Source organism: Pelophylax lessonae (assembly GCF_965119305.1).
Source record: "Pelophylax lessonae genome assembly, chromosome: 4".
Taxonomy (NCBI): domain Eukaryota; kingdom Metazoa; phylum Chordata; class Amphibia; order Anura; family Ranidae; genus Pelophylax; species Pelophylax lessonae.
In genome coordinates this window covers 192,821,097-192,835,015 of record NC_138771.1, presented here as the reverse complement: position 1 = coordinate 192,835,015, position 13,919 = coordinate 192,821,097, and the positions used below count along the sequence as shown (strand labels likewise).

Sequence of the window (13,919 nt, the reverse complement as noted above, 5' to 3'; positions counted from 1 at the left end):
ACATCATGATGGAGCGGTGCCCACCCTCTTCCTGGTGTGGTAAGTAGCTGTCCCCCCATCTACCCTTGGAGGGTTTTCCCTTCCTGGGATGATCGGACCCCCGGGCTCCCCTTTTTCCTTCCCAGCTCGCGTCTTTCCTCTCCCCAGCTCGGTAGTCTATTTTGGCCTGTGCCCTCCATCTGCTCACACACCCCCTCCATGTTTTATGGAGCTTAGATGAGCGGTGATTCGGCAGTGGGAAGTCCTTGGCCTCTAGTGCGGATATACAGACATGCCCTTTCCTGATCGCCCCGCGGTTTGCAGATAAGCTTACTGTGTGCTGACCAGTGGTGGTGAGTGCTGTGCTGGGCCTTGTGGTGCGGTGGGGTGTCCCTTGCAGTGTTTTTTTTTTTTTTTTTTTTTTTTTACACTTTGTGGTACAGATTCCCCTCTCTACTCATGGAGTCACTGAAACATGTTTTCACCACCTGATCCCCTCTGAGGCTGCCGGGCCCTCCAGGGCTCCACAACTGGCTGCACTGACGATGGTCCTTGGTGTCCAAAGTGGACTTGGTCCTGGGCAAAAGGGTTAACAAAGTGTCCCCTGCCTTCACCTGCTTCCTATGTCTCCTCAGATCCAGGATCTGATTTGGCCACCACGGATGCTAGTTACCCTTCTGAGTCTACGTCCATGCGCCCTTCCTGCTCTGATAGTGAGCATGACTCCTCTGTTACTCTAGTCGCACATGAAAAAGCTCTAATGGGTGCACTGATTGTATCGCTGCAGGAAACCTTACATATGAAAGATGCGACTAATGCAGCATCGGAGGGCGTGGGTCATCTTTGGCACCCACAGGTCCTCCAAATTGGCAAGGGTGTTCCCCTGTCCCGCTTTCTTTGACGATAATGTCTCAAAACATTTGGGGTCCTAAGCGTTTTGCAATGTGGTACCCTAATGAGGAGTCCCTCCTTTAAAAATTGACAGTACCTCCTGTAGTGGACTCCCTAGTTTCCAGGTTGAATAAAGCCACTGTAAAACCGGTTGAAGAGTCCCCGTTCTTCTCTGATCTGGCTAATAGGAGGTCGGAGGCCTTGACCATGTTCACTGTGGCTGGGTCGGAGCTTAGGCCGGTGTTTTCCATTACCCTGGTGTCCCAAGCTTTGACTGAATGGGCAAAGGTTTTACGCCGGGACCTGGAGGAGAAACCGCTCCCTCCTGCCTTTGTGGAGCTGACTGAACAGTTGGTCCAAGGGCTACAATTCGTCTTTGACGCATCTTTGGATGACGCTCCTTTGATTTCTAGACTGTCTGTCTCAGCGGTTGTCCTGCAGCGCATTATCTGGCTGAAGTGCTGGTCTGCGGACAAGGCTTCCAAGAAGGCCTTGTCAGATCTTCCATTTGTGGGGGATCGCCTGTTTGGAGCTCCCTTGGGTGACCTCATCAAAGGCCTCAGAGGGAAAGAGTACTCTTCTTCCCAGGCTTCCAAGGGTAAGGAGTCCCGTCACCGACAGGGACCTTCCTTTTCTGCTCACAAGTGGCCTTTTTGTCCCTCAGAATCTCAAGACACTGGATCCAAACCCTTCAGTGCCTCCAATGGGGGTTCCAAGAAGTCTTGGTCGGGCAAACCAAGAGCGGGGTCTGCCAGGCCTAAAGACAAAAACTCCTCCGCATGAAGGGGCGCCCTCACCCGTATCTGGGGTGGGGGGGGCGTCTTCGCCGGTTTCCGGATCCGTGGACCTTCCTGATTCAGGACAATTGGGTCCACAAAGTCATTAGATCCGGCTACAAGATTGAGTTTCAATCATATCTGCCAGAAAGGTTCTTCCCTTCCAACCTGCACTCATCCCCAGATCGCCTAATGGCGCCTCTCTGGGGCAGTGCAAGACTTGTTACTTCAAGGAGTGATTGTTCCGGTTCTGTTGTCCAAACTTTTTTAAGGTATCTATTCAAACCTGTTTACGGTTCCCAGAAAGGAGGACAAGGTGCGTCCAATTCTGGACCTCAAGGCACTGAACTGCTTTGTGTGGGCACAGAAGTTTAGAATAGAATATTTTCGCACGATGGTGGCGTCCCTACATCAGGGGGACTTTCTCGCATCCATCGACATCAAGGATGCTTACCTTCACATTCACTTTTTTAACGCCCATCAGCACTTCCTCCTCTTTGCCGTGGGCGAGGAGCATTGTCAACGTTTGGTGTTACTCTTTGGTTTCGCCTCTGCTCCTTGGGTATTCACAGAAGTGTTGGCCCCGGTTCTAGCATTACTGCGTCAGTGGGGGATCACGATACTGGGGTACCTGGACGATCTGCTTTTGCAAGCAGAGTCTTCGACTGCCCTGTTTGCTAACTTGGAAATCACTCTATAAACGCTGAGGGAGTTCGGTTGGATTCTGAATCTTCAGAAGTCTGCTCTGGTCCCGTCCACGAGCCTGGAATATTTGGGACTGACTGGACTGTGTTTCTCCCTCTGGCAAAACTTCAGAAGTTGCAGGAGGCTTTTCGGCTTCTGCTGTTCAGCAGATGGTCATTTCTTCGGCCTTGCATGCGGGTGCTGGCTCTGATGGTGTCTACCTTCAAGGCGGTTCCGTTTGCATAGTTCCACACAAGATCTCTACAAAAGGAAATTCTGGTGAAATGGAACAAGGATCCTTAGTCTTGAGCCGGAACACAGGGGGTCTCTGGTTTGGTGGCTTTGCTCTCCGGCACTTCTTCAGGGAAAATCCTTTCTTCCCCTGTACTCGACGGTTGTCAACATGGATGCCAGCCTATTCTGGTCTGGAGGCGACTTCGGCATGGATTGTGCTCAAGGAGTCTGGACACTAGAAGATTCCAGGCCACCGATCAGTGTACTGGAGCTCCGATCGGTCAGGATTTGCCTGGATCATTGGACAAATCCTCTCCAGGGATGTCCGGTACGGATTCAATTGAACAATGCCACGGCTGTGGCCTATGTCAATCACCAAGGGGGCACAAAAAGTGCTCGGAAAGTAGCTGGCATTCTAAGGTGGGCAAACTGTTCGTTACAGCCCTCTCTGCTGTGCATATTCCAGGAGTGGAAAATTGGCAGGCAGAATATCTCAGTCAACAGGCGTTAGACTAAGGAGAATGGTCACTTCATCCAGAGGTGATACGTCAGTTGTGTCTGGTGGGGCACTCCCAAGGTGGATCTGTTGGCCTTTCGCCTCAACAGGAAAGTGCAGAGGTTTGTGGCACGGTCTCAGGAACCTCTATCTGACGCCACAGATGCCTTAGTGGCTCCCTGGAGTCATTTTAGTCTGATATTCGCCTTTCTTCCTCTCAAGCTTCTGCTGCGACTCCTGTGCAGGATCGAGGCAGAAGGGATTCCGGTCATTATAGTGGCTCCAGACTTGCATCGCCGGCCTTGGTACGCTGATCTGGTACGGCTGGTCACCAATGTTCCTTGGAGACTTGCTCTCAGGGATGATCTTCTGTCTCTAGGACCGGTCTTCCATCCTGCTTTACAGTCGCTGGCTTTGACAGCCTGGCTGTTGAAAGCCAGGTGCTAAAGGATAGGGGGTTGTCTGAATCCGTGATTCCTAAGCTTTTAAAAGCTAGACAATCTACTTCGAGGAAGATTTGCCATTGTACTTTGAAGACATACATTGCGTGGTGTGAGTCTCTTGGGGTGGAGCAATGTTTGGCCTTGAGTACCATCAAGGGCCAGGTCTTGGCCTTTGTGGCACACCCCTTGGTGCATACCTTTCTCAAGGGAATGAGACACTTGGCTTCCCCAGTGCGTTCTCCTTTGCCACTGTGGGACCTCAAATTGGTGGTCAGTTCTTCAGAAACCTCCCTTTGAAAATATCTGAGAGATTCCTCTGCTTACGTTGTCCAAGAAGGTGGTCTTTTTGGTGGCTAGGGTGTCTGAGCTGGCAGCAATGTTTTGTCGTTCACCTTATCTAGTGGTTCTTCTACCATGTCCGTCGTTCCTTCCAAAGGTCGTCTCCGATTGTCATCTGAATGAAGAGATTGTGTTGCCTTCCCTGTGTCCTAAGCATCCTAAGGAAGTTGCTTTGCATTCCCTTGATGTGGTACGGGTATTCAGGGTGTATCTGACAACTACAGAGTCGTTTAGGAAGTCAGACTCACTGTCTTCACGGATGGACCATGCAAGGGGCTGACTGCTTCTGCTGTGACCATTTACAGATGGATCAGGTAGCCTGTGGTTCAGGCTTATTCTATTAAGGGTCAGGTTCCTCCTTTCCCTTTCAGGGGGCACTCTACTCGGGCGCTTAGTGCCTCCTGGGCCCTGGGCCTTCTGTGCCTCCTGGGCCTTCTGTCACCAGGCGTCTGTAGTACAAGTTTGCAAAGCGGCCACTTGGTTGTCTGTGCACACATTCACAAGGTTTTATAAAGTGGATATATTGGCATCTGCGGATGCTTCTTTTGGTCGCAAAGTTTTGCAGGATGTGTCCTCTTTGAGGGTGTTTTTTCTTTTAAGGTGAGCTCCAGTTGTTCTCAGTTGAGCTCCATGTTATCTAGTTGGCTATCTTTAGTCGTTGGAAAGTTTGTTTTCTGCTGTTCCCACCCCTCATGTTTGACACTGCTTTGGGACGTCCCTATGGTCATGAAGATGAAGAGCTGTGTCCGTCAATAAATGAAAGAGGAAATGGGATTTTGGACTTGCCGTAAAATCCATTTCTCTGATGATCATTGATGGACACAGCACCCACCCCTCTTTGGAGTTGGGTTGTTTTTACTTCTGACACTGCTTGTTACAAAACTGAATACCTATAGCTGGAAGTGGGAGTATAGTCCTAGGGACTACCCCATAGGCGTGCTCAAGCTTTTTTTTTTGCCTAGTGTCCTCCTCCTGTAGAGGGCAGCATAACCCTACGGTCATGAAGATGAAGAGCTGTGTCCGTCAATGAACATCCGAGAAATGGATTTTATACGTCAAAAATCCCCATTTTTTTTTTAAATATGAAAACACTCTGAAGTTGTTAGTTAAACCCAAATCATGGTCAAAAAAATAATTAAAAATGTAAATAATTTCTGCTTTGCATTAACTAACCTGGAAGACTGAGGACATTATCTATGAAAGCAGGGTGTCATGACTTTCCTCCAAAGTGGCGTCACAGTGGAAATTTTATTAGCAGCATTATGACATCAGCTCTTGACTCTGCATCAATGAGGACAGCCCAGCACATGAAAAGGGGACCCTGCGCATCATGTGACCCACCCTAAAGATGCCTGAAAAACAAGTATAGAGAAAAAGATAAAACATACTGCTGGTGGCAGGAAAAGCTGTTGAGTAAGCCATAAGAAACACCAGTTTACTGGTATGGAAGCATACGCTATTTTTAATTTACAATTTCAGAGTGTTTGTATTAAAGGTATATCTATTTCATTTTTATCTCACCTGGAGTATAAGGAGTCTTTAAAGTGTTTTCAGAGACTGTGCAGCCCATTATTCTCTAAAAGATGTTGTCATATGCATAAGATAGCAACAAAGCAGGAGCAGATGATGTTAACATTGGCATGCCTCTGGGAAGGCTGCAGTTTACAACATTTGAGGTCTCTATCCGCTGTTCTCTTTTTGTTGAAGATACAGGCATGAACAGCTTTATTAAAAATAAGCTAACCAAGTGTACACTTAACCTAATATTTACTCAAAAAAACAACTGAAGCATCTACTTTTCCTACTGTCCTTCCAGCAGCATTTATTTATTACTATAGGTGTGCATGAATCGTGCAACTTGTACAGTTTATTTGTACTTTGAGATATATATTTTTTTTGGGCTTACAGTTTAACCAAAGACATCTTATCTATCTTACTAGACCTAATTTTGCATAGTCCCTTAATATGGGTGGTTCCCATTTAAATTGTATACAATTCTGAAAAATGTACTTATAACAGCGCAAATTAAAAAAATAAAAATAAAACTGGTGCAAACCAGTTGAAAACACAATTTGTGCATGCTCTTAAAATCTCAAGACAAATCAGAACCTTAAATATATGCCTGTATGTACTGTATGTCTTGGATTACTCTTAAAGATGCAGGCATCACCCTCTGTGTTCCCAGTTAGCATTTCCCCTTACTACTTTAATCTGATAGGTGTTCCTTCGGAAAAAGGTTGCTGAAGTTTTGCAACTTCATTCACCTCTTCCCTCTGCTTTTGTTTAGACAGTAAAGGAGCAGTGTGGGGTGAGGTCATCTCTCTGCTCTCCACTTCTGCAATCATGTTCAGGGTAAGACTAAAAAAAAAAAACTGTCCAAAGAAATAAAAGCCCTGATTGGCTGGCTTCTAGTGCTGCTTCTCCTACTCCCAATATACAGTGGGGATCGGAAGTTTGGGCACCTCAGGTAAAAATTTGTATTAATGTGCATAAAGAAGCCAAGGAAAGATGAACAAATCTCCAAAAGGCATCAAATTACAGATTAGACATTCTTATAATGTCAACAAAAGTTAGATTTTATTTCCATCATTTACACTTTCAGAATAACGAAAACAAAAAAAATGGCGTCTGAAAAAGTTTGGGCACCCTGCAGAGTTAATATCTTGTACTGCCCCCTTTGGCAAGTATCACAGCTTGTAAACGCTTTTTGAAGCCAGCCAAGAGTCTTTCAATTCTTGTTTAAGGTATCTTTGCCCATTCTTCATTACAAAAGTCTTCCAGTTCTTTGAGATTTCTGGGCTGTCTGTCATGCACTGCTCTTTTAAGGTCTATCCATAGATTTTCAATTATGTTGAGGTCAGGAGATTGTGAAGGCCATGGAAAAACCTTCAGTTTACGCCTCTTGATGTAATCCCCTGTGGATTTCGAGGTGTGTTTAGGATCATTATCCATTTGTAGAAGCCATCCTCTCTTTAACTTCAGCTTTTTCACAGATGGCATCAAGTTACCATCCAAAATTTGCTGAAATTTTATTGAATCAATTTTTCCTTCTATTGTGAGATGTTCCCTGTGCCACTGGCTGCAATACAACCCCAAAGCATGATTGATCCACCCCCATGCTTAACAGTTGGACAGAGGTTCTTTTCATTAAATTCTGTGCCTCTTCTTCTCCAAATGTACCTTTGCTCATTCCAGCCAAAAAGTTCAATTTCAACCTCATCGGTCCACAGAACTTGTGTCCAAAATGCATCAGGTTTGTCTATATGTTCATTTGCAAAGTTCAAACGCTGATTTTTGTGGTGAGGACGTAGAAGAGGTTTTCTTCTGATGACTCTTCCATAATGACCATATTTGTACAAGTATCTCTTTATAGTGGAATAGTGTACCACAACTCCAGTGTCTGCCAGATCTTTCTGGAGGGATCATGCAGTCAAACGTGGGTTTTGAATTGTTTTTCTCACAATCCTGCGAGCTGTTCTGTCTGATATTTTTCTTGGTCTTCCAGATCTTGCTTTAACTCCACTGTTCCTGATGACTGCCATTTCTTAATTACATTCCGTACAGAGGATATTGACATCTGAAAACGCTTTGCTATCTTCTTATAGCCTTCTCCAGCTTTGTGAGCCTCAGCTATTTTCAGTTTCAGTTTTCTAGACAACTGCTTAGAAGATCCCATGGTGCTGATTGTTGGGGCAAGGTCAGATGAGTCTGGGCATTTAAAACCTTTGAGATTGACATCACCTGGTCTTCTCAGGCGATGATTGAGAACAATCCATGACACTGGCAGGTCTCAGCCTTGCAAAGGGGGCAGTGCATGCTATAAATTCTGTAGGGTGCCCAAACTTTTGCAGACACCATTTTTTTGCTTTCTGTAATTTTGAAAGTGTCAATGATGGAAATAAAATCTAACTTTTGTTGACATATAAGAATGTCTAATCTGTAATTTGATGCCTTTTGGAGATTTTTCCATCTTTCCTTGGCTTCTTTATGCACATTAATACAAATTTTTACCTGGGGTACCCAAACTTTCGATCCCCACTGTATGTACTGCTGACTATTAAAGCGATATTAAACCCAAAATCAAAAATTGAATATATTGCAGCCTACCTATGATTGGATATGGTGGCTGTATACGTTTTCTTTGTTTTCGCTTTTTTCCCTTTTGTTTTCATCTGGTGATCTGGTCAGTAACACCCTCTTGTATTACAATGCCCCCACTCTGGATGAAGGCTCAACAGAGACCCTTTTGGACAGCAGCATTGTCAGTCTTGGATGAGGGGAGCGTTGGATGTATTAGCAGATTTAAATACACCAACAAATGAAAGCTCAACTCCAGATAATACTTATAATCCGTTAACAGCACTTTTTTTTTTTTTCTTTTGGGTAAGAGTGCTTTTCTGTTAAACAAGACTTACTGGCCAGATCACAAGATGAAAATAGAATAAAAGATTAAAAATGGAAACTAATATATTCACATCTAAAAAGTGGCAAGCTGCAACATAATATATGCTTTTGGGTTTAATACTGCTTTAAGTGGATCCCTGATATCACAAGTTTGATTAAATATGATCCATAGGCATAAATTATGGAAAGATTTTGCAGTTTGATCAGACAGCTTAATGCAATACTTCTTTACAGCAGAATGTTTTTATGTTGTTTTAAGAAATAATGGCTTTTGTCTCTTACAAGGTGCGGGAAAGTGACCCTGGAGACCCCAATAAAGACATGGTGGTACAGCTAATTGATGATTTTAAAATATCTGGAATGAATGGTATTCGTATCCTTTAATACATAAATTACCAGTTTTAATATGGTAAAGATTGACCCTGCTTTTATTTTTAAAAGGGTAGAAAGTAAAAAAAAAAAAAAAAACTTCAAGCTTTTCTTTTAGCATCATTTTTTAGCTTATGTGGATTTTCTGATTTACAGACATTTAGAGGTTGATGATGAGAGAGAACATCATTCCATAACAGGTCATGTCTTCAGGATTACTGCTATATTGAACAAAATTGACACGGACAGGGTGTAAAAGAAGTTGATTAGTATATACCTGTTTGGAAGCTGGCGAGTCAAATTCTTATTTTGTTTAATAGTCCAGCACCCTTGCAATCTGACATTTCTGGGTATATTGGCTAGCCTGTTCTCTGTAGTAACCCCCCAGCAGCCGCTACTTCTGTGTTCCTTAGTGACAAAGAAGTTGAAGAAAGGTGCCACAATGCCTTCTGCCTGAGTCTAAAGAGTTACTTAGTGAGTAATAAATGCTGCTTTCCTCAAAAAAACTTCTAGCAGATGTAAAATGTTGAGCATATGCTTAGTCAGAAATTGAGAAAGGTTGCTTTATATGACCTTGTTTTATTTAGACCCGGAAAATTATACTGTTATCTTCTGAGTGCGCTACATAGTTAATCTGGTTAAAAAAAAAAAAAAAAAAAAGATACAAAGCATATTTCTCTTACGTCCTCCGACAGTCGCCGCCTCTTCATATTCGTCACATATGGGGTATTAGACTTTGCTCCGAAAGAGTAGCTAGGCAACAGAATATGTTAACATTAAAGCTTTTAACATATCCCACCCTCAAGGTGTGGTCCCCTCAGTCAATACCCTCCTACTTCCTGCAACCATATCTCAGTTTCAATGTCTAGCTTGTCACCATCGCCAAATGGATCAGGCAGACCATTGAACAGGCCTATGCTTTGCAGGGGAAGGTTCCCCCTGTGCCTGTGAAGGCGCACTCTACTAGATCTCTGAGTACGTCTTGGGCCTGTCGTCATGGGGCTTCTGTAGCCCAGGTGTGTAAGGCGGCGACCTGGTCGACCGTGCACACTTTAACAAAATTCTACAAAGTAGATGTTCAGGCATCGGCGGATGCTTCTTTTGGCCGCAAGGTTCTTAGTGCGGCAATTCCCTAGGGTCCCTTGTTGGGGACCTCTGGCTGTTGGGATAAGTTTTTTATCCCCTGGTTATTTGTCTTTTCCTGGGTTCTTGCTCCTGTTGAGCAATTATTTTTCCTGTAGCCCAGCTGGTTTCCTTCCTTTGGTAAGGTTCCTTTCTTTGATGCGGAGACTGCGTTGCCTTTCGGCGCGGATGCGTTTCCCACCCCTCATGTTTGCACTGCTTTGGGACGTCCCCATATGTGACGAATATGAAGAGGCGGCGACTGTCGGACGTAAGAGAAAACGGAATTTTTGTAAAATCTTACCTGTAAAATTCCTTTCTCTGAGTCCTCCGACAGTCGCCGCCCCCGCCCCTCTTTTGGGGTTTGGTTGTATACTCTACTGCTATTCCACTGAAACTGAGATATGGTTGCAGGAAGTAGGAGGGTATTGACTGAGGGGACCACCCCTTGAGGGTGGGATATGTTAAAAGCTTTAATGTTAACATATTCTGTTGCCTAGCTACTCCTTCGGAGCAAAGTCTAATACCCCATATGTGACGAATATGAAGAGGCGGCGACTGTCGGAGGACTCAGAGAAAGGAATTTTACAAGTAAGATTTTACAAAAATTCCGTTATTTTGGCAGTGCCCACTAATATAGCTATTTTGGCAGGAGGTTGTTTGGACTCTTGAGGATAATCCTTCTATACTGGAAGAAAGCGGAGGCACCCTCACTGACTTATTGGAAGACCCTAATTAATAAGTTATTACCATTTAAAAAAAGCAACCTATCAAAATAGAGGCTGCCCGAAAAAATTTCTTATTCATCCACCCTTACCTGAAGATAGGCTGGCATAACAATTCCAGCCGCTTAAAATATAGCGGGCAAAAAAAACCCCTAAGACACCCAGTGTAAACGTATATAAACCCAGTGACACAAAACACCGCACATAAAATGGGCCCCATGCATCCATGCTTGCACACCATATAAGAACCTAAATCTTTTTGCAGTGAAGCTTATAGGTGAAAGTATTCACATATCATTCACTTCATATCACAGTTCAAGTAGTCCAAATGTCAGAGATTAAAGCAAAAAAAGAGAAAAAAGGTTCAAAGCAATATTGCAGCTCAAGCACAATAATATTGGGCCTTCGGGTAAAGATCCTGATTAGAAGGCTGATGGATGCCAAGTTCATACTCCCTTAGCAGGGAATTTGAAAACATAAATTGCATATTCAATGGCTGAATCATATATGATCCAGACAACCTTCAGCTTATAAATTGAGAACGGAGCAACCATAGACAGGAACATATACTGAAAATAGTCCTTAGGCCATATCCGGGTTATATTCACTGCATAATTATTCATAGGGGTAGTCACAATGCAGTTAAGCAGTCCAGAGGCTCACAGCTTGAAATGTTTCAATAAATGATAGTTTCTCAGGCTTTAGTCCAGTTACCTGGAATTTTATCATGAAGTCTGATGTGTATCCGCCCCCCAAATTTTATGATCATCAATCCCCTCGAATATAGAGAGTGTCCTCCAGCATAACAGATTTTACAACATACTGAGGTATGATATTACAACCTTACTCGTGTACCAGAGCAGTCAGTGTCAGCTTTACAGCTTGTCAGGATCAGGGTGAGCACAAGGATAGCACATTGACAGTCTCAACAGATACTTTTCCATAGGTCATTGCAACCTAGCAGTTTTGCTGAACTTGGTAGCTGAGCTCCTTACCCTGCCCTTTAGGTATGTATGTCTCTGGAGGATAGTCATCTGACAGTCCCAGAAGCATTCATGGCAGCCGCAAGTAACTGCTGTCCCCGCGACCCAGTCCATGGCTGCTGCGTCCGAAATCTGGAACCGTAAAACAGAAGTCCACAGAGCGGCCGCTTGGAACGCAGACCATTCGCGCCGATGATGTCAACGCATTTCGCATGCATCACGCACACTTCGTCAGGACGTCAATATTGAGTTGGCCCACCCTTTGCAGTTATTACAGCTTCAATCCTTGTGGGAAGGCTGTCCACGAGGTTTAGGAGTGTGTCTATGGGAACGTTTGACCATTCTTCCAGATGCATATTTGTGAGGTCAAGTACTGATGTTGGACGAGAAGGCCTGTCTCACAGTCTCCACTCCAATTCATCCCAATGGTTTTCTATTGGGTTGAGCTCAGGACTCTGTGCAGGCCAGTCAAGTTCCTCCACCCCAAACTCCCTCATTCATGTATTTTATGGATCTTGCTTTGTGCACTGGTGCGCAGTCATGTTGAAACACGAAGGACCAACCCCAAACTGTTCCCAAAAAGTTGGGAGCATGAAATTGTTCAAAATGTCTTGGTATGCTGACGCCTTAAGTGTTCCCTTCACTGGAACTAAGGTGCCAAGCCAAATCCCTGAAGAACAACCCCACACCATAATCCCCTCTCCACCAAATGATTTGGACCAGTGCACAAAGCAAGGTCCATAAAGACATGAATGAGGGTTTGGGGTGGAGGACCTTGACTGGCCTGCACAGTCTTGACTTCAACCCAATAGCAAACCCTTTGAGATAAATTAGAGCGGAGACTGCGAGCCAGACCTTCTCATCCATATCAGTGCCTGACCTAACAAGTGCGCTTCTGGAAGAATGGTTAAACATTCCCATAGACACACTCCTAAACCTTGAGGGCAGCCTTCTCAGATGAGTTGAAGCTGTTAAAGCTGCAAAGGGTGGGCCAACTCAATATTAAACTCTACGGATGAAGACTGGGATGCCATTAAAATTCATATGCATGTAAAGGCATGCGTCCCAATACTTTTGGTAACATTGTGTGTGTTTTTATACATGTTGATCATATCCCCCCCTTAATCTCTTCTCAAGAGAGAATAAATTCAGTTCCTCTAATATTTTCTCATAGCTGAGCTCCTCCATGCCGCTTATCAGTTTGGATGCTCTGCACTTTCTTCAGTTCCCCAATATCTTTTTTGTGAACTGGTGCCCAAAATTGAACTGCATATTCCAGATGAGGTTTTACTAGTGATTTGTACAGGTCAAAATCTTATCTCTCTGGAGTCCATGCCTCTCTTTTAAATTCAAGAAAGGATTTTTCTTGCTTTGGAAATCGCAGCTTGGCACTGCATGCTTAAGCTTATGATCTACCAAAACACCCAAATCCTTCTCCGGCGTTGATTCCCCCAGTTGTACTCCCCATAGTATGTATGATGCATGCATATTCATAGCCTCCAAGTGCATAACTTTACATTTATCAACATTAAACCTCATCTGCCACATAGTTGCCCAATTAAACAGTGCATTAAATGTCAGCTTGTAATTTGGAGACATCCTGTAAGGACGGTTTGCTACTGCATAGCTTGGTGTTATCTGCAAAGACTGAAATGGTACCTTTAATTTATAAATGTATTATTTAACAAGGGTACCAACACTGAACCTTGGGGTACACCACTGATCACCTTAGACCATTCAGAGTTTAAATCATTAACCAATACTCTCTGAATTCAGTCTTTTAGCCAGTTTTGTATCGATTTACTAACCGATCTTTCCAAGCCAGTAGACTTTACCTTACACAGCAACTGTGTCAAACACTTTTGCAAAATCCAAGTCTACTACATCCACAGCCACCCCTCTGTCCACTTACCACCTCATAAAAAGAAATCAGATTTGTTTGGCAACTCCTGTCTTAAAGGAATCCATGCTGTATGTTGCTTATTACAGAAGACTCTTCAGGAAAATGCATGTACCATAATGATTCTAAAGGGTTTTTTTTTCTCTGGACTACATATACGTTTGTTTTGTTTTTTTTTGTTTTTTTTTTATCTTATCTAAAATTATTTATGTAAAATACTACTTATGCACATTTTGTGTGGTTGATCGCCTTAACTTGATTTCAGATGTCTGTATGGTTTTTGAAGTTCTTGGCCATCACTTATTAAAATGGATAATAAAGTCTAATTATCAGGGTCTTCCCATTCGCTGTGTAAAAAGCATTATTCGCCAGGTAAGCCGTTTTAAAGCTGACATTTCATTTGCTTTCCCTCTCTTCTCTCTTCACTCCCGCTTATCTGCATAACAATGACCTATTTAAAACCTATCTTAATCATACAGTACAGATTATTGTCTGGATATTCATGGACCCTGAGTATAGCTGACGACTGGAAAAAGCTTTGCTGGGTCCCCAACCCCCCCCCCCCCCCTCCTCC

The 13,919-nt window shown here is 43.8% G+C and overlaps 1 protein-coding gene across 12 annotated transcripts in view; it reads left to right on the top strand.

The window, feature by feature from the left end:
* The window catches only part of SRPK2 (SRSF protein kinase 2), a 291,812-nt gene that overhangs the window by 173,510 nt on the left and 104,383 nt on the right, over positions 1 to 13,919 (top strand). For all 12 annotated transcript variants that reach the window (XM_082254427.1, XM_082254419.1, XM_082254422.1 and 9 more), the window contains 2 exons: positions 8,532 to 8,619; positions 13,611 to 13,717. In XM_082254427.1, the coding sequence (XP_082110553.1) occupies positions 8,532 to 8,619; positions 13,611 to 13,717 (195 nt within the window). The remainder of the gene's footprint in view (positions 1 to 8,531; positions 8,620 to 13,610; positions 13,718 to 13,919) is intronic.